The sequence below is a fragment of the Sodiomyces alcalophilus genome, assembly GCF_042370955.1.
Source record: "Sodiomyces alcalophilus JCM 7366 unplaced genomic scaffold ACRALscaffold_1, whole genome shotgun sequence".
Taxonomy (NCBI): Eukaryota; Fungi; Ascomycota; class Sordariomycetes; order Glomerellales; family Plectosphaerellaceae; genus Sodiomyces; species Sodiomyces alcalophilus.
In genome coordinates, this window is record NW_027263532.1 from 4,423,564 (window position 1) to 4,448,445 (window position 24,882).

General features: G+C 54.2%; 7 protein-coding genes across 7 annotated transcripts; 5 read left to right on the plus strand and 2 right to left on the minus strand.

Annotated features, from left to right (window-relative positions):
- Window positions 1-552: 552 nt before the first annotated feature.
- ACRALDRAFT_2024729 (uncharacterized protein) lies at window positions 553-2,432 on the minus strand (the record flags this gene model as incomplete). Its single annotated transcript, XM_071020254.1, has 6 exons — window positions 553-1,256; window positions 1,317-1,472; window positions 1,609-1,741; window positions 1,921-1,990; window positions 2,125-2,311; window positions 2,360-2,432. The coding sequence occupies 6 exons, from the start codon at window positions 2,430-2,432 to the stop codon at window positions 553-555; spliced, it is 1,323 nt and encodes a 440-aa protein (XP_070879847.1).
- Window positions 2,433-3,442: 1,010 nt separating this feature from the next.
- On the plus strand, window positions 3,443-3,737 carry ACRALDRAFT_205287 (uncharacterized protein; the record flags this gene model as incomplete). Its single annotated transcript, XM_071021656.1, has 2 exons — window positions 3,443-3,621; window positions 3,647-3,737. 2 exons carry the CDS (start codon window positions 3,443-3,445, stop codon window positions 3,735-3,737), a joined length of 270 nt encoding a protein of 89 aa, XP_070879848.1.
- ACRALDRAFT_1059419 (uncharacterized protein) lies at window positions 3,543-4,985 on the minus strand. The gene is made up of 3 exons (XM_071016032.1): window positions 4,615-4,985; window positions 4,296-4,517; window positions 3,543-4,186 (listed from the first exon to the last, which is right to left on the minus strand). Exons 1-3 carry the CDS (start codon window positions 4,773-4,775, stop codon window positions 3,778-3,780), a joined length of 792 nt encoding a protein of 263 aa, XP_070879849.1. The 5' UTR covers window positions 4,776-4,985; the 3' UTR covers window positions 3,543-3,777.
- Window positions 4,986-6,545: 1,560 nt separating this feature from the next.
- On the plus strand, window positions 6,546-10,699 carry ACRALDRAFT_1059418 (uncharacterized protein; the record flags this gene model as incomplete). The annotated part of the gene is made up of 3 exons (XM_071016031.1): window positions 6,546-8,283; window positions 8,353-9,907; window positions 9,940-10,699. The coding sequence occupies 3 exons, from the start codon at window positions 6,546-6,548 to the stop codon at window positions 10,697-10,699; spliced, it is 4,053 nt and encodes a 1,350-aa protein (XP_070879850.1).
- A 7,622-nt stretch (window positions 10,700-18,321) lies between these two features.
- Window positions 18,322-19,217, plus strand: ACRALDRAFT_1059417 (uncharacterized protein). The gene is made up of 2 exons (XM_071016030.1): window positions 18,322-18,883; window positions 18,942-19,217. The coding sequence occupies exons 1-2, from the start codon at window positions 18,585-18,587 to the stop codon at window positions 19,111-19,113; spliced, it is 471 nt and encodes a 156-aa protein (XP_070879851.1). The 5' UTR covers window positions 18,322-18,584; the 3' UTR covers window positions 19,114-19,217.
- Window positions 19,218-19,364: 147 nt separating this feature from the next.
- Window positions 19,365-22,162, plus strand: ACRALDRAFT_205283 (uncharacterized protein; the record flags this gene model as incomplete). Its single annotated transcript, XM_071021654.1, has 18 exons — window positions 19,365-19,380; window positions 19,407-19,485; window positions 19,532-19,654; window positions 19,753-19,813; window positions 19,834-19,861; window positions 19,907-19,963; window positions 20,018-20,084; window positions 20,142-20,362; window positions 20,394-20,469; window positions 20,525-20,743; window positions 20,801-20,846; window positions 20,884-20,929; window positions 20,977-21,003; window positions 21,089-21,356; window positions 21,386-21,482; window positions 21,538-21,695; window positions 21,758-22,037; window positions 22,067-22,162. 18 exons carry the CDS (start codon window positions 19,365-19,367, stop codon window positions 22,160-22,162), a joined length of 1,965 nt encoding a protein of 654 aa, XP_070879852.1.
- On the plus strand, window positions 22,067-24,171 carry ACRALDRAFT_1090788 (uncharacterized protein). The gene is made up of 3 exons (XM_071019538.1): window positions 22,067-23,293; window positions 23,360-23,743; window positions 23,801-24,171. Exons 1-3 carry the CDS (start codon window positions 22,191-22,193, stop codon window positions 23,820-23,822), a joined length of 1,509 nt encoding a protein of 502 aa, XP_070879853.1. The 5' UTR covers window positions 22,067-22,190; the 3' UTR covers window positions 23,823-24,171.
- Window positions 24,172-24,882: the final 711 nt, after the last annotated feature.

The following is a 24,882-nucleotide window of genomic DNA, read 5'->3' on the forward strand; positions in this document are numbered from 1 at the left end:
CTACAATGCCGTGATATGTGGGATGAACAAATGCCGACATCTGAGACGCGTCGTTGGAAACATTCCGAGGCAGTTGACAGCGAATGTCCATGTTGTTTCCTATGTAGTGGTTGCGATCGCCGAGGAAATTGACCATCCATCTCGTCGCCAAGTGGCCTGCATCGTCGTCATATCAACAGCCATCTATGGAGAAAGAGGAGCAAAGTGACCAGCATATTTTCGTGTCCTCCTGTAACACACCTATTACCCTTTCCGTTTCCCTAAACCTTCAAGACAAATGTCGAAGTGGAATGGACAGACCAAGAATGACAAACATCTCAAGAAAACAAAAAGACATGATATGAGAGTCCTATCCCCAAACGCCCTGTTCGACCGTCCATCCGTGTGATCATTCCTTTATCCATTTCACCTCGATAGCCGGAGGTAGTGTGCTTGGGTTGGCACGGCAAGAATCATATCCACGAACAGACAGACCATTCGGAGAGAAGGCTGAATGGCGAAGATAAAGTAAAAGCAGACGAGGAAAGAAAAGACCAAGTCAGAAAGACCTGTTCAGATCTCGTCGTACGCAGTAGGATAAAAACTGTAAGCGTCATCAACAAAGTCGTTGCTGAACGCATGATCAAGCTCGTGCATAAAGTCGGAGTTGAGATTCGGTGCCGCCACGGTAGGCTTCTGAACCGGCTTGGAAGTCGTCAGCCGCTGACTTCCAGCCCCTTTGCCGTCCCTACCCGTACCGAGGGGAAAGGCGGGCTGGGCTTCCTGGGTGCTCTGGTTACCGGAGCGGCTCTCCTGTTCGCTCTCCTCGGTAAGATCGACATGAATGGCCGGGCGAGCAGACGAAGCGCTGCGGAAGAGAGAGCTGCGTCCCTGGGTCATAATGCGGTCGGGGGCATCGGCAGGGCCGTCGAAGGAGGCCGCTGAGGTCTCTTGCTTGATCATGCGCCGTTTCGTCGGCGTCTCCACAAACGTGTCTTCGTCGTCGTCGCCGTCCGAAGCCGCAGCAGCGGCCTGGTGGGCCTTGGTCCTCTTGCGGGAACCAGCACCCGAGGCACGGCTAGACGCACCGGAGCCGGGTACAGTGGAGGCCGTTCGTTTGCTCCTGGGTGTCGAGAAGGCACTTCCAAGGCTAAGGGCCTTGGCTGGGTCATCGCCGTTGTCAGCGGCGGTTCTCATGGCGTCCGCATCCTTTTTGATGGAACGAAACTGGAACTGGATGCCGTCGGGAGTCGAGCTTCCAAAGATACGGGCAATCTCTATAAGACGAACGTGGTTAGTTTGTTTTGTTCAAGGTCTTGAGGCGTGGGCCATCGCACGGTTCTGATCCTTGGGGAGATCGGCTGGGATCGTCCGGCAATCCATATTATGGTCATTGGCGGCTTGGAAAACCACATCCGCATGACGCTTCAAAGTACGAAAGCGATGTTGGAGGGCATATTCGGTCATGTCCGAACCGTAGAACTTGCAGATCTCTACTCCAGAGTCAGAGAAACTCCGACTAAAGGAAGTGAGAGCGCTAGCTGGCGCCTTGCGCTCGAATGTGATAGAAAAATGAAGAGAAATAAAATTAAATGAATGGTTACGGAAGGGAAAGATATGTGCGCCTACCTTTGTGATTCCACTTGACTTCAGGATGAGCGGCGATGATAGCACGTAAGAGACGAGCCTGAGCCTCGTACGACTTGAAATTGCTTTTGGTCGCGGGAGCCATGGCGAGGTGTGTTGCTTGGATTGGTTTCGGCTGGGAGAGCAAGTCAGCTTGGTCTACGACGCGGAGTTCATGACAGGGAGTACACCGTATTTGGCCCTCTGAGTTGCTTGGATATCAAGGGAACCACGGCCGGCATAGACTCTTGCGTGGTGCAAAGGGCCCGAATGAGAGACTCAATAAGAGGACGATGATGAATATTGCGTACTTACTGATCTTAGATAAAGTAGTGATTCGGTCCTCTCCGGAATATCAGTCAGAACGTGGGTATAAGACGCCGAGCTATGAGACAGCGTAGTGATGCTTAGGTTGCGCGTCAGTCTCACTGGCTAGTGAGACCTGCTAATGGTTAGTGTTGGTAGAAGTATAATAGAAGAAGAAGAGAACAAGAACGGCAAGTAAGGTGAGTAGTATACCTGAGTTGGGATTGGACTTTAGAAGAAACCGGCGTGTAAAGGAAGGCGGTTATAGGATTATAAGAAAGAAAGGAGATAGAGGATCGAGAGGAGGAAGAGAAGGAGTAGAAGTTATGGTAGGGAAAAGGAAAGAAAGTAAGGAAGGAGGGCGATACTAGAAGAGTCGAGGATAGTTCGTGATACTCGTCTGCCTAGGGTATAGGCAATAATCAGTTCCTATTCACCTTTCTCTTACCTCTATAGGCAGTCTCTATCAGCAGGCACTTGCCGACAATAGTGAGTCTATCTTTGCCTCTGTGTTCTTCCATGTCTCTTAACTTGAGTACTCTACTTTTGCATCACCTGCCTGGCTATGAGGTAGAGACACTTTATGTTGATAAAGCTTGCTTGATCCTCTTATAACACACTCCGAGATACTTCTCGATATCTTTTCTGATATTCTCTGACTCCAACTCCAGCACTTCATATCATTGGCCGCATCTCCTTAGAGATTCTCTTAGCCAAGATTGATGAGAAGCGAGGTGCAATAAGTCATAGCAGCTCTCAGGGGCAGCACAAGCAAAGACAAAACTGAACAGAACATAAAGAAATAGACAAATAAAACTTACTCGAAGTATAGACGACTCGGCCGTTTAACTCTCGACGGCAGGTATCACTCCGGAGATGACAAAGGCAGATGGATAGGACGGTATGTTTCCAGGTCTAATTCAGGGGTCTGGTTCCTCGTCGAGACTTGGCACAGCTCTGCAGACGCAGACTCATGAAAGCTTCTTTCACAGAAGCTAAGAGTATCTATACGCAGATTAGTCAATAACTAGAGGAATAGGGAGGGAGCCTAGAGGAATTGGTCTTACATCGTCCGTCTCGAGCTGTCTGTTAGACTCTGGCAGGTTTATTCCCCAGGAACGTTAAGAATCCGGGATAGATAAAAAGATGACGTTGGCAGAGTAACCAAAAGACAGAATGTCGAGTAGGAAGGAAAACAGATGCAGGACCATCCTTCGTCCCCGATTGAGAGTGTGGTGGCAGACGCATGGTCCAAAAAGGGGGTGGTTGGGTGGCTCGGCGACCTCTGAATGGAGGTGGTATTCGTGCGATCCTGTTAGTGTGCTACATCTTGATCTCGAGACAACGGCGAATAACACAGGAACCGGCATTCATCTAGGGTAAAAAAAAGGATATTAGCAAAGTAGAATATCTGAGAGTATTTACAGAAGTTTTCTCAATGAATTAAAATGTATATGTGGTAAAATGGGTGCGTTATTCCCGAGGCATCCAAAGTCGTCCATAACACAACTTAACGACATGCTCGTGCTGGATGCAGGACAAACAGCGGATCATACGCCCTTGCATCCCTGCCATCATCCCTAATAATGGCCCATCAGTCCGTTCCTGTCGCTGTCGCATGGTCTATGTTTCCCCAGCCCAAAACGCCCTGCAAGACGAAGACGCCTTTTATGGCCACTCGATGGCCGTTCGTATATGTGCCAAATGTTTGTTTGTCTATATTCTTGTGATCAAGGACGATCCACCGCGCCAATCGGAACATTTTCACCCTTTATTCAGAAGGCCCGGCCCTGCGAAGAGAAGAAACGAATACCCAGTCGTTTTGAAGCATTGGCACGGCGCAGTATCATCCATCTTATCCGTGGATCAGGGCTTGTAAGGGCTTTCGTGCAGTTGAATAACGGGATGTTCCTTGACTACGCTCCCAGAACCGCTTCCGTACATCCAGTACTGGATGCCCAAGAAGGCGTCGCAACACGCCTGGAAGATACCGCACATCTTGAACGCCGCCGGGATCTCCGTCGTCGCCGTGAAGAACCAGAAAATCTTGGCCGCGTCGCCGATGAGCCAGCTCGCCAGCAGCGATAGTCGGAAGCCGCGAGACGACCGGGACCGCGCGTTGACGAGGATTTGCGGAATGGGAAGGAACGCTTCGATCGAGAGGCCCATGTACCCGATAATGTTGGAGTAAACGTGGTACGCCGGCGGGATGAGGGAGAGAAGCAGCTCGAGTGCTGTGAGGGCGAGGAAGAAGTAGAAGACGAATTGCCAGTAGCTGTACAAGTGGAACGCACAGTCAGCTTCCGGTCCCCTCAACTTGTCCAACGGCGCACAGATCGATGACATGACCAACGGGAAGGTATTGTGGAGCCACAGGCACTCACGGTTTAGGAGACCTCCATTGCCAGAAGTTGAAGGGTCTCTTGGCAGGCCATGGTTCCTCGTTGATAACACCGGAGAACGGAATGGCGGCTTCTCCTCCTTTCGATGCGGGCGAGGGACGGTGGTCGAGGGCGATCTTCAGCAAGACCGACTGCATGACGATCATTATAAGAGCCTGCACAAGCAAGGCATTGTCGAAGCGCGCGCCGGGCCAGTAGAAGGCTCTGAGACGTATCGTCAGCGGTGTGTGGACGTATATAGGGGAAGCGAGACGATTGGGAAGGGCGGCCTCTCGCGAGGTGCCAATGGAAGTTGACGTACTTGAGTAATGAGGCGACCAGCATGATGAGGGGAATGTCGAGAGAGAAGCCGGCACTAGATTTGGTCCTGTGCATGGACATGGCCTGGTCTGAATAGGAGAGGATGGGCGACAAAATGATGAAGATGGGGGCCAACAAGGCCGTAAGACTGGCTAGCCACATGGTCGCGCGGATGTGAAACGGAAGCTGATATCGGGCCGTCTTCGATGTTCGCGTGGAGGTCAGCGCCGGACGCCGTGGGAAGCCCGGAGGAAAAGCAAGTCGGAGGCCGAGGACGACGACTGAAAGGTGCGTGCGAGAGTATCCAAGGGGGTAGGGGGGTAGATGCTCGCTTTTTCGTCGCTATACCGCGCTGTCTATGAAGGAGCAAAAGAAAAGCAGTCGCGCATTTTCCACCGCACAAAAAAAGAAGAAGAAAGAAAACAAGAAAGTTGGCCCGTCGACTCGTACCGTGGATCGTTACCCTGAGCGAAGAGAGTTGAAGCAAATTATGATTATCGGAGCTAGAAACCGTTCCGGTCCCGACGAGCACGCGACCACCGAGTTTCCCCCTGCCACACACCTTTATCTCATTATTCGGTTTACTGTACTTTCTGTGCCTGATAGTTGCACTGTATTTTTGCTCGAAAATGACATATGCCTACCTGCATAAGCAAGTAAGAACACGGCATATGCCGGCATCCGGCAGTTGACCCCCTGGCCACCCCATAATTGAAGTGGACGCCAAACTCACCCAACGTGCACTCATCACTCGGTACTTTCAGAATCCGGCGATCTTACTCTACGTACGTTGTAGTTCAAACAGGTCCATCATACCAAGCGCGATTAATATGTCACTAGCAGCAAATGTTTCGCCATGGTCGCCCGAGGGTGTAACTGTAGCCTTCGTTTGGCGAGCCACTACAACGTAGTTGTATGCGTTTTGACGGATCAAGACCTTCCGCCTCTGCAATGTCTACCCGCTGCTTGGCCGCCTGTTTCTGATATTACCTACCCAATATCCAGAATGCACCGCGGCCCGGTCACCTCAATGTGAACGTACATACAAACGTTGCACCAGTTCGATCCAGCTTAGCCGACAAGGTCGCCTGCCCAAGAACAAGGCGCATCGCTATATCAACCCCCGTGCTTCAAGGTCTGCTCGGCTTCCGTCCTCCGTCCTGCGAGGGAGCAGCGCACTACTTCGGGCCCCTCCCCTCAACGGTAGGACGGGAACCTCGCCTGCATCACCGTTGAAAGCTAGTCACCCTGTGCCAGTGTAATCTAATCGACTTTGTCTTTAGCTACGAATGACGAAGTAGGCCATGATATAATACGTTGTACTCTTGCAGGACAAGCCTCATTTATGCGTGTCGCCACTTTCTCCTTTTTTTTGTTTTGGCAGTGGAGAGGTATCTTCACAGGCTCAAGTGGTCCACGAATTCAGACGTCGGATCTGCATCGCATGGTATTGCTGGCGGCCGCGACCTGCAGGCCGAGTATCCTCATGTCGCTGATGAATGTGGTCGGGAAAGAGTCCGCCGACTGCCTGGGGCGACGGTACAACGTACAGACTCCTGAGCAAGCTCTGTCTTCAATTTATCGCAGATCCCAGCGGGTGAACCTCGGTTATGCATTGTCGACTCTACATGCATATATGCATGTGTATATGTACCTATACCTAATAAATACATAATGGTTCAGCCACAGTGAAACCGAAAAAGAAAAGGAAAAAAAAAAAAAGAAAAAACACAGACAAAAAGACGTTTGCGCCACAATACCCCTCCAACCGCGTGTCTAGACCCCTCACACCACGACCCTTTGGGTTCTTGCCCCGCCAAAATTTCATCGCGACTGATATTTCGCCTTTTGACTCACCCAGTGTTTTTCCATCCCAGCTTCCACCATCGCTCCATGCTGCCAAACACGTCCCATTGAGTCCCTTGGGATAGGATGGACTTTCTTACCCTGACCGGAGGCCCGGCCTTCACCCCTTCCCAGGCAGACGAGCTCAAGCTCCGCATCAACAAGCACGACGGTCTCGCCTCGCCCGTCACCAGCGTCACCGGGACGTGGGTCTACCATGTCCATCTCAAGGGGGATGACAGGCCTCTCGTCATAGAGAAGCTCTCCAAATGGCTCCAACTACCGGACCAGGCGTCTGTTCAACTTCCTTCCAACTCGGCCTCCGTCAAGACATACTACGTGACCCCTCGGAATATCTCCCCATGGAGTTCCAAGGGCACGAGCATCGTCCATGTCTGCGGTCTGAAGGAACAGGTCGAGCGGATTGAACGGGGTAGGGCTATCACCTTGACATACGAGAAGGATGTCGAGGGCGATGAATGTCCTTCCAAAGACGTCCTCTACGATCGCATGACCGAGACCATGACCCTGGATCTTCCCGATCTGGCTACCATGTTCGTCGAGGGCCAGAGATATCCCCTCGAAATCGTCGATATTTTCGCTCCTGGCTCTACCCCTATTGACCGACTGAAAGCCTACAACAAGGAGTTCGGCCTCGCCCTCGATGACTCGGAGATGGAGTATCTCGTCGAGGTGTTCACGCAGCAGGGCCGCCCGCCCCACGACATTGAGCTGTTCATGTTCGCCCAGGTCAACTCGGAGCATTGCCGTCACAAACAATTCAACGCCAGCTGGACCATCGACAACGAGCCCATGGCCGAGAGTCTTTTCGGAATGATCAAGAATACCCACAAGACCACCCCGGACTTCACCGTCTCGGCCTACAGCGACAACGCCGCCGTGATCCAGGGCGAGACCGCCAGCTTCTGGGCCCCTGACTACTCCACCGGCAGCTGGAAGCTCACAAAGGAAGTCGTCCACGTCCTCGTCAAGGTCGAGACCCACAACCATCCCACCGCCATCTCGCCCTTCCCTGGTGCCGCCACGGGTGCCGGAGGCGAAATCCGCGACGAGGGAGCCGTCGGCCGTGGTTCCAAGCCCAAGGCCGGACTGTGCGGCTTCTGGGTATCGGACCTGCTTCTCCCGGACGAGAAGGCGCCCTGGGAGGTGGATATCGGCAAGCCGGCCCACTTCGCCAGCAGCCTCGACATCATGCTGGAGGCCCCCATCGGAAGCGCCCGCTTCAACAACGAGTTTGGCCGACCCTGCCTGCTGGGCTGTTTCCGCACTCTCTTGACCAACGTCGGCAAGGATGACGAGCCCGAATGGCGCGGCTACCACAAGCCCATCATGATTGCCGGCGGCGTTGGCACTGTCCGGCCCCAGCACGCTCTCAAGCACCCGGAGGAGGTCCTCGACGGCGCCCATGCCATCGTGTTGGGAGGCCCGGGCATGCTGATCGGTCTTGGTGGAGGCGCCGCCTCGAGCACCACCTCGACCGAGGAGACGGCCGAGCTGGACTTTGCCAGTGTGCAACGCGGCAACCCAGAGATGGAGAGGCGCGCTCAGATGGTCATCGACACGTGCGTCTCCCTCGGAGACGAGAACCCTATTGCCATGATTCACGACGTGGGCGCCGGCGGATTGTCGAATGCGCTCCCCGAGCTGGTCCAGGACGCCGGCTTTGGTGGCAAGTTTGAGCTGCGCCAGGTCCACACGGCCGACGGCAGCATGAGCCCGCTGCAAATCTGGTCCAACGAGTCCCAGGAACGTTACGTCGTCCTCGTGAATAAGGACAGCCTAAACCGTTTCGTGAGCATTTGCCGTAAGTTTGACCTTCATTTTCATGTTTCCACGGGTGAATTTCAAATACTAACTCTACATTCTCATTCAGGTCGCGAGAGGTGCCCCTTCTCCGATGTAGGCACAGTTATTGCCAAGGACGAAACTGGCAAGGCGAAACTCGTCGTCACCGACAGGGACTCGTCCGACCATCCCGTCCCCATCGACCTCCCCATGTCCGCCCTGTTCCCTCCCGGCCGCCGCCTCGAAAGAGTAGTCGAGTCGCGCCAACTCGACCTACCCGCCTTCCATGCCGTGTCCGCCCTCAAGTCCATCGTCCCCGGGAACGACGCTTCCGATGCCGCATTGATCGCCGCCGCCACCGAGAGAGTCTTCCGCACTCCGGCAGTCGGCTCCAAGTCCTTCCTCATCACCATTGGCGACAGGACTGTCGGCGGTCTTTCCGTCCGAGACCAGATGGTCGGTCCCTGGCAGACGCCCGTGGCCGACTGTGCCGTGACGGCGACCTCGTTCAATCTCGGGCCTGGGCCCAGGACTGGCGAGGCCATGGCCATGGGCGAACGCCCACAGCTCGCTCTCATCTCCGCGGCTGCCTCGGCGAGGATGGCCGTTGCCGAGAGTCTGCTCAACCTCGGCGCCGCCGACATCATCGGGGATCTCAACCGGGTCAAGCTCTCCGCCAACTGGATGGCGGCCGTAAACCACCCCGGAGAAGGAGCGCGTCTGTACGAAGCCGTCAAGGCGCTCGGCATGGAGCTGTGCCCCAAGCTCAAGATCTCCATCCCCGTCGGCAAAGATTCGACGTCGATGAAGGCGGCGTGGAAAGATCGGCAGACGGGCGAGGCCAAGAGCGTCACGGCTCCCATGTCAGTCGTCATCACGGCCGTCTCTGTCGTCGAGGACGTCAGGAAGACTTGGACGCCTCAGCTCCGCCGCATCGAGGATGTGGGCGAGTCCGTCCTCATGTTCGTGGACCTGGCCGGCGCGAAGCAGGCCATGGGTGGCTCGGCGCTCGGACAATCGCTGGGCCAGCTGGGCAACGAAGCGCCCGACGTCCGGGACGTCGACCTCATCGCCGACTACTTTGATGCGCTCAAGCAGCTGCACGAGAGTGGCGTCGTCCTCGCCTACCACGACCGGTCCGATGGCGGCTTGATGACGACGATTGCCGAGATGATGTTCGCCGGCCGTTGCGGCGTCGACCTTCTCCTCGACGGCGTCGCACGGTCCGGCTCGGTCGCGGACGTGATCGACGCCCTCTTCAACGAAGAGCTCGGCGCCGTGTTCCAGGTCCGCAAGGGCGACGAGATCAACTTCAAGCGGTGCTTCGCCACCTGCGGGCCGCCGCCGGGGCTCATCCACAAGATCGGCGTCGTCACGGCCAAATCGAAGCAGACGCTCACCATCCGGTACGGGGGTGCCGCTCCGATCGTCAGCCTCGACCGGGCCGAGATGCAGAAGTGGTGGTCGAGGACGTCCTACGCGATGCAGAAGGAGCGAGACAACCCGGCATGCGCCGATGCCGAGTTTGCCACCATCGCGGACGACAGCGACCCGGGCATCTCGTACAACCTCACGTACCAGCCCAAGGAGGAAATCATGCCGCTCACGGCCACGGTGGGCAGCTTCTCAAGCAGGCGCCCAAGGTGGCGATCCTACGCGAGGTCGGCGTCAACAGCCACGCCGAGATGGCGTTTGCCTTCAAGGCGGCCGGGTTCGACCCCGTCGACGTGCACATGAGCGACATCCTCGCCGGGCGGTCGCTGAGCGAGTTTGTCGGCCTCGCCGCCGGCGGAGGGTTCTCGTACGGCGACGTGTTCGGCGCGGGCGTGGGCTGGGCGCAATCCATCCTGGAGCACAAGCACGCGCGCGCCGAGTTTACGGCCTTCTTCGCGCGGCCCGACACGTTCACGCTGGGCGTCTGCAACGGGTGCCAGATGGTCACGCGGCTGCGCGAGCTCATTCCCGGGGCGGACCACTGGCCGACCTTTGTGGAGAACACGAGCCGGCAGTTCGAGGCGCGCTTCAGCATGGTGGCGATCGACGACAGCCGGGCGGCGGCGCCGTCCGTGTTCCTCCACGGCATGAACGGGTCGTCGCTCCCGATCGCGGTGTCGCACGGCGAAGGAAGGGCGTCGTTCTCTTCGGCCGGCGAGCTCGAGGCGCTCGACGCCGCGGGCCTGGCGCCGCTGCGGTACGTGGACAACCGGGGCCGCGTTGCGGGGCCCGACGCGTACCCTGCCAATCCCAACGGCAGCCCGGGCGGCGTGGCGGGTGTCCGGAGCAAGGACGGGCGGGTGTTTGCGCTCATGCCGCACCCGGAGCGGACCATCATGGCCGATGTGGCCAGTTACACGGACCCCAAGCAGATTGAGGAATGGGGCGAGTTTGGGCCGTGGGTCAGGATGTTCAGGAGCGCCAGGCGCTGGGTGGGCTAAGTGGCAGCCTTCCCTAGCACTGTCTGTTACAATGCTAGACAGAGGCGAGGTTTTATTTCCAACTTCACAGTTCTATTGCAATTCTATTCATGGGAACCTACGAGAAACACTGTTGAACGGGAACGTCGGCATGGAATGAAAAACGAAAAAAGAAATAGAAAAAAAAAAGGAAGAAAGAAAAAGAAACAAATACCATGCGTATTCAAGGGGCTAGGTCTTGGGAGAGTGCGTGCTCTGGGCGGCGGTTATTTCCTCTTGGGTTTCTGGTCTGGGAGTTTATCGGTCCTGTCTTCCGAGCAACAATACAACAGAACACGTAGCGCATACACAAAAAGCCGTAGGCCAATCCAAGCACACTCGTTTTGTCGTCCTTGTCTATGAATGAGACTTTACGACTTTACGTTACACGTCCACTGGATGGGTTGGTTGACTTTGCCTCTCGACTGGTTCTCGCCTACGAGAGAACAGACGCTTGTTTGTCCTGAAAAGTGTAGGAAAAATGATTAGATCCAAAGATGGAAAATGAACAAACGAAAGCTCAAATTCCCACGGACTGGGGTGTAGAGCTGCGGCGTTGTCGAAAGGAAAAGGGGCACAGCAGCACAGTCAGACAGACAGCACGGTTTTGGGCATCTTTGTACAGTAAGGCCGAACGGAGCCCCAGGTGTACGTTGTAGAAACCAGTAACAGTAATAATAGGCACGGTAGTGAGCGGCAGGCAAAGCCGGCAAAGCATAGTGCCATGCAAAGGAATCGGTCGGGAGTAGAGTTTCTGGAAGGGTGTCCATCAAGGGGGGGAAGCAGTTGGGTCCTCGACCAAGAGGATCTTGTCTCCTTCATATTTCCCATGGGACGATGTCCGCGGCAATATTCAGGTGAGCCTGAAAATGAGGGAGCGCCAGGCGAATAACATGGTGGAGAAGGATCCAAGAAAAAGGGGGGGCAAGAAGACGGGAAGGGAAGTGCCCTACTAATGAAGGCCCGTCGTTACGTTCGGTATGGAGACGGCCTTCCTTGGCTTCTTGGTTAGGCAGCCGGCAGTAGCTGGGCGTTGTGCTGTTCGTCCCGAGTGTCTGGTCGACTTGTCTAGACTAGGAAATCTCCACGAATTCGCACCGATTACCACGGAGCCAAGGCTGCGCCGCGTCCCGTTGTCCACTGTATCGTTTGCGTAATTATACTCAATTTATTATATGGAGCGTGTGTGTGCAATCGTCGCGTAGTGGTGGGTTGCCGTTGGCGGGCCTTCATTTTCTTTTTCGTACAACGATGCCTGCCGGGGCTGACTGTTGGTTGTTGGCGCAAGTCTTGGCACATGTCGAGGATGTAATCCTGTCATATCTCTCTTCGCTTAGGGAGGGCTTTCGTCTTTGTGTGGGTGGGTGAAGTGCGCTGTAATGTCTGGTGGACTATGCCGAGACTCTCAATCTCCCCGTGGCCTCCGACGAGGCATGAACAAGGCGCCTCTAGACGCTCTCTTCCCTATGGTGTGCATCCTTTTGGGCAGATTGGCAACAGCCGAGACACACATAAGGCGGGTGAGTGGCGAGGGGCATGCATGGAGGATGGATACAACGTACATCATAATGTGATGATTTCCGTGCTCTCTGCGCCGCTCAAAGGGGGTCCAATCAGCCACAATAGCGAGCGACGTACACCTGAATTCATAGGCCCTCGCCTGTAGGATGACCACGAGGCCAAGGCAAGGGGTGGGAACAAGTTTGGCGAGGTGCGGTGGTGCAGTGGTGTGGTGGTGTCCTCGTCGTTCCCTGCCGTCGTACCCCATGCATGAGATGACAGGTGATCTGGGTAGCATGTGGATAGGAGGAGGCTCAGCCGGTTTTGCAATTGCATCGATATTCAGCTGCTGCCCGTCATCCCGAATGGGCATGGCAAAGGAAGCATTTCAGACTCCGCCAGCCGGCGGCATGGTTCCTTGCGGCCAGTGTCGGGCACAGCAGCAACATCTCGCCAGTTCGTTGTGAGGACAGCTGGCCGTATCACTGGATACCAAAAGGCCCGAAAGGCCCGATTCAAACTACCAACGAGCTGGTCCTGCAGTGAGTGTGAGTCGGTGGCCCAACAGAGGTCGGGGCTTTCGGCCGGGAAACCTCCCCGTGATCCCAACCGCGTAAGTGAGAGTGAATGGGAAATGGAGGGGACAGAGAGGGGGGATGAAAAGGAGGATGCGTAGGAGAGTTGTCTTCTTTGCCATCAACATGGAAGCCTGGGTTCACCTCGACCAGGGCAGTCACAGAGCATCACCAGACATGATACTACCAAGTTGCAGCCCTCCTTCCACTGCAGCCCTCCAATGCCGTCGAGATTCCCGAGCGCCGTCGGAAATCCGGTGCGGTGCGGACTCTCCCGCCCAGTGTCGTATGCATACGAAATTCCCAATAGAGGTCCATTCCTGAATCCAGACCGAGCGCAGCACACGATTCGAATGCCTAAGCGATGCGTGATCCGCGGGGCCTGATTCGTCGCCTTGCCAGGTGTGCAGTCCGATGTGTATCTACGGCCGGCAAGAGTGAAGACGGAGGCATCCAGGACTGGCTCTGACCGTGGTTTTAGGTGTGGTCGACGATAGCGGCCCAGCAAGTCATAGACAAGAGCCAGCGTTGCGACTTGACTGGCTCAAGGACGCCTGGAAGACCTAGATTAACCACGGTGACTCTTTATTCCCCTCCTCTTATTATTTCGGTCTGGTCCATCCCAGTTCGTCGAAAAGCGAGAAACATGGTGCGACAGCACGTCCCAGTCTCTACGTTGTACGTTGTATGCTTGTGTAACCACAGCCGCGGCATTTCTTAGGGACCATTTTCCTAGTCATTAAGTACCGGTATACGACTCGGTTGCCAAGGTGAGCGATGTCTGATCTTCACTGGTTCACTCGAATGGGACTCGGTGGCCTGAGACTGTTCTGTATTGAGCATGTGTTTATGAGGGGGCGTCTAAGCGCTGGCATGGCTCGACTCTCGTGGTTGGATTTCGATGCTTTTGAATATTTTATAATAGGCAGAAGGGATAGAGAAGAGAAGTAAAGAAAAAAGAAAAGAAAAGAGAAATCCGAGACATACGAAGTAGACGATCTAGAGTAACTACCGATGCACTTGGTCTTAGACCACCATCGACCATCTTCAATAAGATGCATGCCGATCGTCCAAGACATCAACGTAGGTACGTAATAATAGTCGGTCGCTATTATTATGTATCTATACAACCAACCACACTGCTGCGTTGTATGTTTTGCATCCAGACGACGCCGATGAATGCGGCGTTTCGATGCAATGACGATACCTGGGCAATGATTATGTATACAATGTCTTGAACTTTGGTCGCAGATGGATGTACCTATACATATTGGGAGGGGGAAAAGGAGAGAAAAAAGGAAAGAAAGTCTCACGTTCATTCCAAGCTTGTTCGACGGGAATCTCCGCACAATTTACTACCACGTACAATGTACAACGTACAATTAGAATGGAAGGACCATCCTGGGAAAGTGCATGCCGCATGCCACATCCCCGCATCGTCGGGCTCAGATCTCGACCGTCTTAAGCTCGCCGAACTCTGCACGGGGACACAGGGCAGGGGCTGTGTTGGGCCGTTCATCAGCTTCCGTGGGATAGCGAGTGCGGTCTGAATGCAATCCGACGGAAAAGGATCGGGCTCGGTGCTACGATTACGATGTACGATGTACATTGTAAGTATCCGTGCCACGTTTTCTACCGCAACTGAGCGATCTCACCAAGAGCACCCGGACAGAGATGGACCATGTCTGATCTAGGAATGCGACCTTGAACGGTATCTCTCGCACTCGCTTACGCTGTACCGCTACCGGCCACATTGCGATTCTGCATTGTCCTTAATCTTCCGACAAACCCATGCATTCACCCAGATATCATAGGCACATACAGTACGTAAGGTACGTTGCAGTACATACAAAGTACCGAGTACATTGTACACTCCCGATCTCCAGTACAGTTATGTTCGGAAAGGCATATATATATACCTACAACGTAGGGCCTGTGTACAATGTAGTCGAGTGCGCGGATACCTTATAGGGCGGCAAATTCTCGAGTTCGGTTGATCTCCATTCGATTTGCGTAAAACGTCAATGAACAAATGCCGATCCGTTCTACCTACCCTGGCACAGCGTAAAAGAGCGCGCTGTCAAGACGAATATCCTGTAACCATCAGTACATAGTACAACGTACAAGTACTTCTCAGAACTTCGGATTGTGAGACCAAGACCAAGACAGCCAAGCCGAGCCAAGCTCATTCATCTCGGTAAGCTTAGACCATCCGATCCTCTGTCAGGTGTACGGAGCAAAGCCACCCACGATATAGAGTACAACGTGCTTCGTAGTGACGTCCAACATAGGTACGTTGCAAGTACCGAGATCCGTCTTCGATTCAATGCCTGTATCAGTACGTCGTATGTACGTTGTACGTTGTACTGAGATGGCCAAAGGAATCGATGAGCGAAACGACAGGCACGGGATTTCCCCTCGGTATGTGGGCGAAATCTGAAATCTCCAATACCGTCGTTGCTTTTGGTTACCAAGTACACCGAGCCACGCGACTTGACGGAATCTTCCGCTCTGAATACCAAGGGAGGGCAGGGGTCCCGGCAGAGGTGTCCTCAATGTGGTGCCCCTATAATTAGGATGGAGCTCGCGTGCCTACCCTTTACGGCTAGTGCACTGCGACGGAGTCTTAGTCCGTAGATCTTGGGGGTCTTTACGGACAACTACCGCCGATCCAGAACTCCATGATAATTGCGACGAATGGCAGGAGGCCGATGACGATCTGGTCGGTTGTTTCATGAATTTATCCAAGTTCTATAGAGCTGTGCTAGGGCGTCGTCGTCGTCGTTGCTGTTGTTTACATAAGCTTAGGACCCCGCCCCATGGCAGGTCACCTGAACGACGCGCCCCAGTTCATTCAACTGCCTGCTCTGCTGTGTCTCGCAAAAGCCTTGGGTCCTTGGGTCGACATTGGCCTTGTCCGCTTTCAATATCATTCTATCATTAATACCTCCACGAAGAATCCGTCAAAGCGAGCTGGACGGAACACGTCGTCCTTTATACAATGAACCAAAGGCGTCGATGTGCATACAACGTACGGAAAACCATCTCTTGTTTGATGAGCAAGAGAGCGGGGTTAGGACCCTTGTTCTTATCAGATAAACGGAAGACTGGGCTACAGCCTCGGCGAATAAATCCCGCCCTCTTCGCTTCGCATGGTTCGAGCAAAGACGAGAACTTACATGCTTCTTTTCAACAACCCCCGGTGTCGTTTATTATCCGCCCATCTTACACAGAGTACATTGTATGGCGCCGCGCTGGTCGACGACGTCCAGTATCGTTCATTATCTAATCCGCACCACCATGTCCAACGTACAACGTACATGTGCTGCGTACTGTACAAATGTACAACGTACGCATGGATGGTTTCCCCATGACCTTGGGGAGATGATCGCCTTATGTCACAATCCTTGCCAATAGTCGATGGCACCCACCGCCTGGGACGCACTAGGTATTGCCGTTCTGCAGGCGGGGTGAGAGGATTTTCCCGGTAGCGCGTCCAGTAGTGGTAACGTGTCCAGCTGGTTGGCTGCTGGTTCTTATTACCTACCGGTACCGGTAGTATAAGCCGGAATCTTCCAGGAGCTCATTCCATCCTTCGTTCCATCGCAATACAATACAACGTATTGCCTGCACCATCGAAAAACCGAGCCCACTTGGTACACGGCACTTTATCGATTTCGCTTATTTCAGCCTACGATGGAATCGAAATCAGGCCATAATCTTGCGACCAAGCTCGCCAATCCCAACCCAACGGGTTAGCAGGATTTTTCCCGTGAACGGGCAGCCAGGCAATTGGTTCCGTTCTTTCGGTATGCGGTGGCTGGTTTCTGTGGCAGACCTGCTTGCATTTCAGGGCTGAATCCGGGGCTTTCTTCTTAAGGCCTCAGACATCAGACCGCGGAAGCGAAGGAACGGAAACTGCACCGTAGCGACGACGAGACAAAAAGGGTCGTAACAGCGCTCGAGGCCCGTTTGAAGCCATCTGGTAGGGCGGGTTGTGGCTGGGCGCCAGGAGACCCAGGCATGCGCCACAGCGTATTATATGTACCGTAGGTACTTAACACCCATAGCGAGCATTCGGGTCGTACTTCGTACACATGTCTTGCCTGCCGCCGACAGAACAAGCATTTACTTCGTGAGTACTTTGGAAAAGCGCTCTTTCAATGTGTGCATTGTAAACCCCGTAGACGAGCCAAATACATCTCCTGGGTGTTACGGTGAGGAATGCGCTACCATATCGTGATTGTTCCGGACGGTAAACTCCGTGCTTATGTGATCGGGATAATGGAATTCCGCATGCCTCGCTGAACTGGCCGCCCGATTTGTCGGTAAGTATCCGGAAGCCCCACGGCGAGAGGGAGGTCACGTTTTCCAACGGGTTATCGTGGGATCTGACCATGTTACTTTTCCGGAATGAGTGCTAGTCTCAAGTTGTAAATCGTTCTCTTGTCTTATCGAGCCGCTTGTTCGCTTGCTGCGTTGTTTTATTCGAGCAACGAGTGAGACCTGGTGGAAGAAAGCGAGACAAACCGTGCTACGGTGACTACATATGTACAACGTACTCAGTAGGTACCAACGGTTGGAGCTCCTCCGAAAACGCGAAGGCGCGAGGTGCTTGCGGTGGTATTGCCGATGTCTTGGCACTGGATGACCTTGGGGATCATTTCGATGAAAGGATTCGCTGATACAGATGAGATGCCCGGGGTACTTTGCCTCAGGACTGCAGAAATGCCAATCACCATCATCAAGAGTTCTCTGGCCATGTTTACGTCTAATGTATACATAGTGCCAATGTACGTTGTAGGTGAATAGGGATGTGCTTTTAGACAACTGTGATCTCCATGGTACGAATGCTGTACTGTAAGCGACGCGGTAATTTCCATCCCTGCCTGCTCGGTGATACAGTAATACGGACAGATCCGTTGTTTGAACCCGAGTATGTACCTACGTTGTATGTACACTACGTACATATAGGATAGGAAAAGGAGGGGAAGATGGGCTTGATATTTCGTACATGCCAAGGGTGTCTCTGTAGTCTGTGGCTCTCTTATAAGGAACCTGGTGCCTGGTCGTTCTTATGGGAAATTCTATGAACTGCCGAGACCGTCCCCTCGAAGCGAATTGGACAGGGCTTTTATACAGAGTACTTTGTATTAATTACCTCGTAGAGCATTCTATCGCTCCGAGGTACTTCGGTACCTTGCGTTCCATGGCTCTCGGGGGCATGGCTCCGCTACATACAAGGCTGTACTTTTTTCGTTTGTACCTACAACGTATGTATGTATCTTGCCTGCCGACAAGCAGGCCGGCCACAGATGCTTTCGTACTTCGCGATATAGCAAAGCTGGGAATCACCTTTCCTAGGTATCTCACGATGCTCGATATCCTTGTCCCGGATCAATGATCGAGCATTCGTGCAACCCCCATTGGCCTTAAACTCTCAAGTCACCTGCCCTCCCTCGTTGTACCTTACTTACCCACCCACCCTACCTACTGACCAGTCTATTTCACATTCATCGTAGGTAAAGTGCAGGAAGCGAGTGTTTCTCTTTCAGCACATTCGACTCTCTTATCAAAGGAGGGAGTGCGACACGGGACGGGATGGCACGACACACCCTGCATCTCAGAACCAACGGCTACAACGTACGTTGTACGTTGTACGCACCCAAACACATTTTGGCTTCCGCAAGGGGCTTGGGGTCTGCTCAGTTAAGCGAGCCATGAGCCCAGAATGTCCCAAAATTCCGCCCCTCGATTCGCTTATGGGGGTTGTAATAAGTGGGTTCTGGAAAATGGACGGTATTTTCCATGCACCGCACCCTTCGCCTGTCTTTTTCTGTATGGATACTGACGTCGTATCGTCCTTCTATGTACTGCCGACGGAATATACCACGACCCGCCGCCACCTCCACCTTTCGAACCCCAGGCACATCCCAAGTCTTAAGCGGGTCCCAACAGCCGGCAGGGCTCCCAAAAAGATATGGCCCCCAGATATCAAACCAGCCTGCCGTTTTTGTGTCCGTCTTCTTGGGTCTCGCTCGGTTCCATGTCCCGTTGTCCAGAATCGCCTTTTTTGGAAATACATTGCCAGGTGATGCCATCAAGAAGCGATTTTTTACGATAGAGGTGAATCCTGATATACGTTGTAGGCAAAGACAGCTTCGAGATGAAATCCTGTGCGACTCGACTTGGCTTGTGCTTTTCGGAAAGTACTCTACGATTACTCTACCTTGTAGAGATACTGAGTACCTTATAATACGACGCACATCGGTGAAACAACGGCCACCGGGGGACAAATGGCGAGGAATGCGCCGTGGTTGAAGGTCCCTTTCGCGAACAGCATCCTTGATCTGGATAGGGTAGCCATACAAGAGTAATCGCCATACAACGTACATACAACGCAGACCTATCTGCTGGGTTTCCTTGAGATTTTCGTGCAATGTGACGTGGTGTAAGTGTCCTTCGTCTTGTCTTGATGATACGAAATACCTATAGGTAACGCAAGGCAAGTACAAATTTACCTAGGTACATCGTATGGCACCAGTTCTTAGGAGCAGCGGAACATCCCGTCCATGCGGTACGTACTTTGTGAAGCCACAGCTTACCCGACTTAGCCGCCCACCCACCCGATCAACTGGACCACGATGATTCATTGCTCATCGCGCACTGCACAAGAGCCGTCTTTTGGTCGCCGTTTGTGGTCTTTTCTGCCTCGCAATGCAGAATACAACGTACACAGACACTATGCGAACCGGGATTACCCAACATCTCTTACGATCGGCCTCGTGGTTCCTTTCGCCCACAACTACGGTGTGTTGACCTTTGTTTTCCCCGCCATTCGCGCCCTCTGGGATTGGCAGATGTTGCAGGATAATTACAGTTACTGATTCCATCACCCACATTCCTGGTATCGGACGGACAAGGATGCTCGTAAACGCCTAACGCACGCACCGGATCAAGGGGAAACGGTGAATTATTGTCGATGGTCGCACCGACGGCGTCGTCCCATCGACTCCAGCGAGTCGGTAATCATGATGCTAGTCTGCCGCCGCCGCCGCGCTAGACACACGTTCGACCTTTTCTTTTTCTTCTTTCATTTCCTTTTGCCCGCCAGAAGGTGGGCTCGAACCTCGTTGCGAAGCGAAACGTCCATCTACAGCGTACATACGAAGTACACACCTAATTTTGGTTCTTTTGACGGCTTGTCTACCACGTTTCTGGCCAGCCACCCGCGACACGCCAGGGGAAGTCCCGCTCGGCCGTCGTGGTGATTTGCTCTTGACAGGCATTCTGTGGCTTGCCTCGAGAAACAGAAGCTATTGATTGCCTCATTCCTGTTGGTGGGATAGTGCGGAGTGCATACATACAGCATTTGAGGGGAATGTGGATGATGCCTGTCCTCACCACACCTTTCAAGTATGTATTTTGCCCATTTCCTCGAATGCCTTCATACTCATATGCACTCCAGCTGTTCGTTCCCCCGTGCCTAATGGGACAAGCGTGCCGGAAAGCCATTCTGGGGCAGGTGGGTTTCTGCAAGCCTGGGCTTCAACAGGGGTAGGCGGGCGAGGTGACTGCCACGACGCTACGATAACCATGAGGCCTGACTCCGTCCTCCACTCTCCAGATGTGTATCATCCCCTCCTTTCCGCAGCATGTCGGCATATTACAGCTTCTGTGAAGGAGAAAACTGATCCACGTGCGGCGATTCCCATCCCCACAACGCACCCAGGGAAATGGCACCGACCAGGCTCCTGGTCTACCAAGACCAGTCACAAGCCAAAAGGATTCATTGTGCCTGGAATGGGACTGCGGGTGATGTTTCCCTCAATATACGCTCGTACCATTCATACGCCTATTCGGAGCATCATCTGAATCGGCTACCAAAAAGGCAGGTCTCGCGAAGTGCTTTCCTTGGAACACCCTTCTACCGCCACCATTGCGACTTTATGTGTCTGGAGTAGCCCTGGCCTTGACAACTGGACGACGTGGTGGACGGGACGAGTAGAACATTGAACGCCGTTCTCGTGGATACTCCCCGCGCTTCCCAGATGGTTCAACACCACACTAAAATATCGCCATCTTGACGAGCGTTGCGGCACTTACAAGTCGTGCAGGTCGTCCGTTCATCGACTCGGTTTCCTCCCTTTCCACCTATACACCCCAGGTGGACACGGTTCATAGGCTGTCCCCGGCTCATCCCCGGGAATCGTCCATCTCGGTTATTCTTATACGCGTTCTTTGATTTGATGCGGCCATTCGGCTCCGGGCCAGCCCTCTAATCCCTCATTGGAAGCCCTCGATGGTGAGGAGCCGGTGAACCCCTGTCCATGCCACCACGCACGTTTTACCGATCCTTGGCGTCTCCACTTTGTTCATCCCTTCCGTCCCTCCAGGACACACCCCCCGGATGAAGAGTGGATTGTGTGGATCTCGCGCCTGCTATGTACGAACCTCCATATGGGGCACGGCAACTTCCTCGTGGTGACTGTGGCTGATGAGGGTCGACGGCATTTGCCGGTCAGTGCAGGAACGCTTTCGCTCTCACCCGAGTACCTCTGTCCGTCCGTGGACGATATTTTGTACAATGAAGCACCACATATTTGGTGATGACGGTAGGTTTCGTTCGCCCTTGGCCTATCCCGCACGAGATATTTACCATCAAGACACATCTACAACGCATGTACGCTGTATGTACGTTGTAGGAATACCAAGCTGATAGAGGAAACAGCACGTGGGTCACAGCCTCCCAGGGCGGAAGATACCCTATCGGCGCCTCACTTGCCAACTTCACCCCATAATCGAGCCACGCCCCCCTCCCCCATTCAAGTGCCACTCTGCGCCAAGCCAACCCAGCCCGTTGGTCCCCCTGCTTCGGCTCCAACGAGAGAGAGGGTACGAAAGTAGACGGAATTCCCACCCTACTACCTACCCCTTGCCAGATGTATGCTCATACATAATGAAGATCAATGTCCATGCTTCGAGAGCTATCCCCTCAGACCTTCCCTTTTCACGTTTCTCAGCCTCCTCGCTCGCACGCCTTACTTACCTCTGTACCTCTTTGCCACTCTTCACCAGGTTTTGGCGATATCAGAAGCTTGTTGGAGACGGTCTTCTCTACGCAGCGATCTTACACAGGAAGCCAGAGAGTAGTTCGAACCTACTGCGGTGACACACACCAACATCTCTCCGTCTTGACCTCCGCCAACGTCCTACCCCCTTCGACTCACCTGCGAAACCGTACCGTACTGCTCGAGTTCACCTGTTAACTGAGTCACGAAACATCCTCCGACTGGCCTCGTTCGTCGTCGCTCGTCCTCGAAAGCCTTCGGCGGATGCCCCTTCTGATCTCTTGACGACCGACGACTGACGGCCTTGCCAAATCTCACATTCACTCGATGGGGATGTTACTTCTGGAACCTCACCCTCGCCTGGCGCCCCTCCCAGATTCGCCTCCCGAACTGGTGAGCCCTTCCTCGTCCTCTTACTCCTCACGACCATCACCACCGGCCGACCTCCGGTCCTGGGCATCTTCCACCTCGGCCTCCGCCTCTCCGCCCATGTCCACATATGACCGTGGCGCAACGAACACAGTGTCTCCGCACGGGAGCAAGGATGCTGGCGAAGGCGAGAAGCCTGCCCCTCAGCCACCACGGCAGCAACTTCCCCCCATCAGCAGTCTGTTCGGGCCTCCCTCTTCGCTCGGTCCTCTCATCTCACCCTCGTCGGACCGCCCTGGTCCCTACCCGGCAACATCGCCCCTAGACCGGCCCCGCATTTCACCGGTCCACCCGGATGGACACTACCCGGCATCCTTCTTCTCATCACCTTTCGTCTCACCATCACTCGCACAACCTCGAAGCACGTACGACGGAAACGACCGACCAGCGTTGCACACCTTGACTCCCACTCTGTCTGGCTCTAGATCACCTGAATCTGAACAGGCCCGGCCGGATACCAGAGCCGGCGCTGGACCAGGTGGACGGTGGTCGTTGCAGCAGGAGACGGCGAGGCACGAGTATGCCCTGGGAAGCAGGGACAGCTCTGTACCGCTGATGTCCCCACACGAACGGCTACCCTTCCTGTTCCCGATGGAGCAGGATGGTAGGTCCGGGGGACGTGAGCAACGGTCACCAACAGAAACAACAGCTGCTCCGCAGCGAAGCTCGACGGTCACAGCGGGCACAGAAGGTGCCCCAACCAAGGACGGTTTGGGTCCCAAGATCTGGACTGGGACGCATTTCCTCCCACGGTTTGTGCGGGCGGCCGAGGTCCCGGGAGAGGGCATGTGCTATTTCTACGATGACGGGAGCCACTGCAAGACGGTCATCGACGGCGAGGCCGTCAACGCCCACTGGGGGGTGACGAAGGCGGGCAAGCCGCGGAAGAGGCTCGCCATTGCGTGCATTACGTGCCGGGAGAAGAAGATCAAGTGTGATCCGGACTACCCGCGATGTGTTCAGTGCGAGAAGTTTGGTCGGGTCTGCAAGTTTAAGAATGCGTGAGTTTGGGACCCCCCTTCTCCTCTTGTCCACTCGAGACCGATAAGCTGACTTTGGCTTCCTAGGCCACGGGGAGGACACACCAATAGCCATGGCAGCAGCAACAACAACAGCAACGCAGCGTCGTCACCGTCCGCTGACGCGGATGGCGTGAGGCGGGCAAGCACTTCCTCGGCACTGGTCGATGGGCGTCGATCCCTGCCCGACTCGAATGGATCAACCTCACCGCGCGGGAGCGCAGTACGTCGACGTAGCCCGGAGGCCACTTCACCACCAAAGAGGCTACGGCTTGGCTTCGACACGTACTCCCCAGCGGGTCAGGAGGCATCTCATACGGCTGGTCATCCACTAGACAGCAGGAAATCGAGCCCGTCGTGGCAGCTCCGCCCGATCATTGAACTGCCTCGGATTCACGAGGATGTACTGAGTCGATCTTGGTACGCTGATTCGTACGTTTTCTACCGTCTGCTTGAAAGGGCGGAACAAACTTGCTAACATTCTCTCAGAAGATCCGTCGCTCGTCCATGACGTGTTATGGCACACCGCCCGCTCAAGTCGAGGGAGGAAGGTTCATGGTATTTCATTCGCATTGCATGGAGTTATCAGGCGTTATTTTGCAGCTGGATCATGAACGAGGGAGCGAGAGATGACCGGCGTGGGCTTCTCGCGAAGTGGGATATACTTTCACCACCGGCAGATTGTTTCTGTTTCTTGTTTCTGGGATGAGGCTTTCCACATCCCATGCATTGTTATGAGTTTACGTGAGGAGATGAGCATGTTGAGATGCATACAGCATACCATTGTTCGAAGCTGTCTCCCTTCCCTGCCTATATTTGATTTTGCCTATATTTCTACTATTTTGTTTTCCTTTTTTTTTTTTTTTTTTTTCATACTCATATTCATTTTTTTATCTTATTTTATTTTATTTGGGCCTGAGGGAGGTGTGGCTAGCCAAGCCTCGACGGCCAAGGTGGACTAGACAAGCGAGGACGAGTCAGTCGGTTTCTACATACAACGTACAACGTACGACATATTGACCGGGTTAGGTAGCTGGCATGGTGGCCCGGACGGCCATACCGTTTGCGCGAGGAAGAAAGCGCTCCCTAATTTCACCCCACAACCCTTGTCAAATGGAAAGTGATGTGGTGGTTTGAAAGGGAGACCGAGATGACCAACGAACCACGTCACCCCCTGCCTCTGCCCCCGGGATTCCGAGTTGGTGACTGGAGATGGTGTGATGTTTGGTTGTTGCCAAGGGAGCAAATAGCCGACAGTACAGATGGTGCTCGGTACGAGTACGTAGGTCTTGAAACAAAGGCAGATCAGTATCAGGTAGGAGGCAACTACCGCTTTGAGATGCTTGCACCAACGTTGTACGGTCGTAGGATGAATGGGCTGAATGGGACGAATCACACCATGATACGAGATCGGGCGTAGCGGGGAATCGGGCCGACACATCGCCCAACTGCCGGCCGAAATAAGGTTGCCAAGCTCCGCCGTCGGCTCCGATTACAGCAAATCTCGGCAGATTGCTGTTGTACCATTAATAGACATGTTGAGTCAGCAAGCGGTAGCGGCCCGTGGTTCC

Coding starts and splice junctions, on each gene's coding strand:
- ACRALDRAFT_1059419 (XM_071016032.1), bottom strand. CDS start 4,775: ATGTGGCTAGCCAGTCTTACGGCCTTGTTGGCCCCCATCTTCATCATT. Junction 4,518..4,614: donor CTGGTCGCCTCATTACTCAA/GTACGTCAACTT, acceptor GATACGTCTCAG/AGCCTTCTACTGGCCCGGCG. Junction 4,187..4,295: donor CAATGGAGGTCTCCTAAACC/GTGAGTGCCTGT, acceptor CCACTTGTACAG/CTACTGGCAATTCGTCTTCT.
- ACRALDRAFT_1059417 (XM_071016030.1), top strand. CDS start 18,585: ATGGACGGTATTTTCCATGCACCGCACCCTTCGCCTGTCTTTTTCTGT. Junction 18,884..18,941: donor TTTTGGAAATACATTGCCAG/GTGATGCCATCA, acceptor TATACGTTGTAG/GCAAAGACAGCTTCGAGATG.
- ACRALDRAFT_1090788 (XM_071019538.1), top strand. CDS start 22,191: ATGGGGATGTTACTTCTGGAACCTCACCCTCGCCTGGCGCCCCTCCCA. Junction 23,294..23,359: donor GTCTGCAAGTTTAAGAATGC/GTGAGTTTGGGA, acceptor TTGGCTTCCTAG/GCCACGGGGAGGACACACCA. Junction 23,744..23,800: donor CGATCTTGGTACGCTGATTC/GTACGTTTTCTA, acceptor ACATTCTCTCAG/AAGATCCGTCGCTCGTCCAT.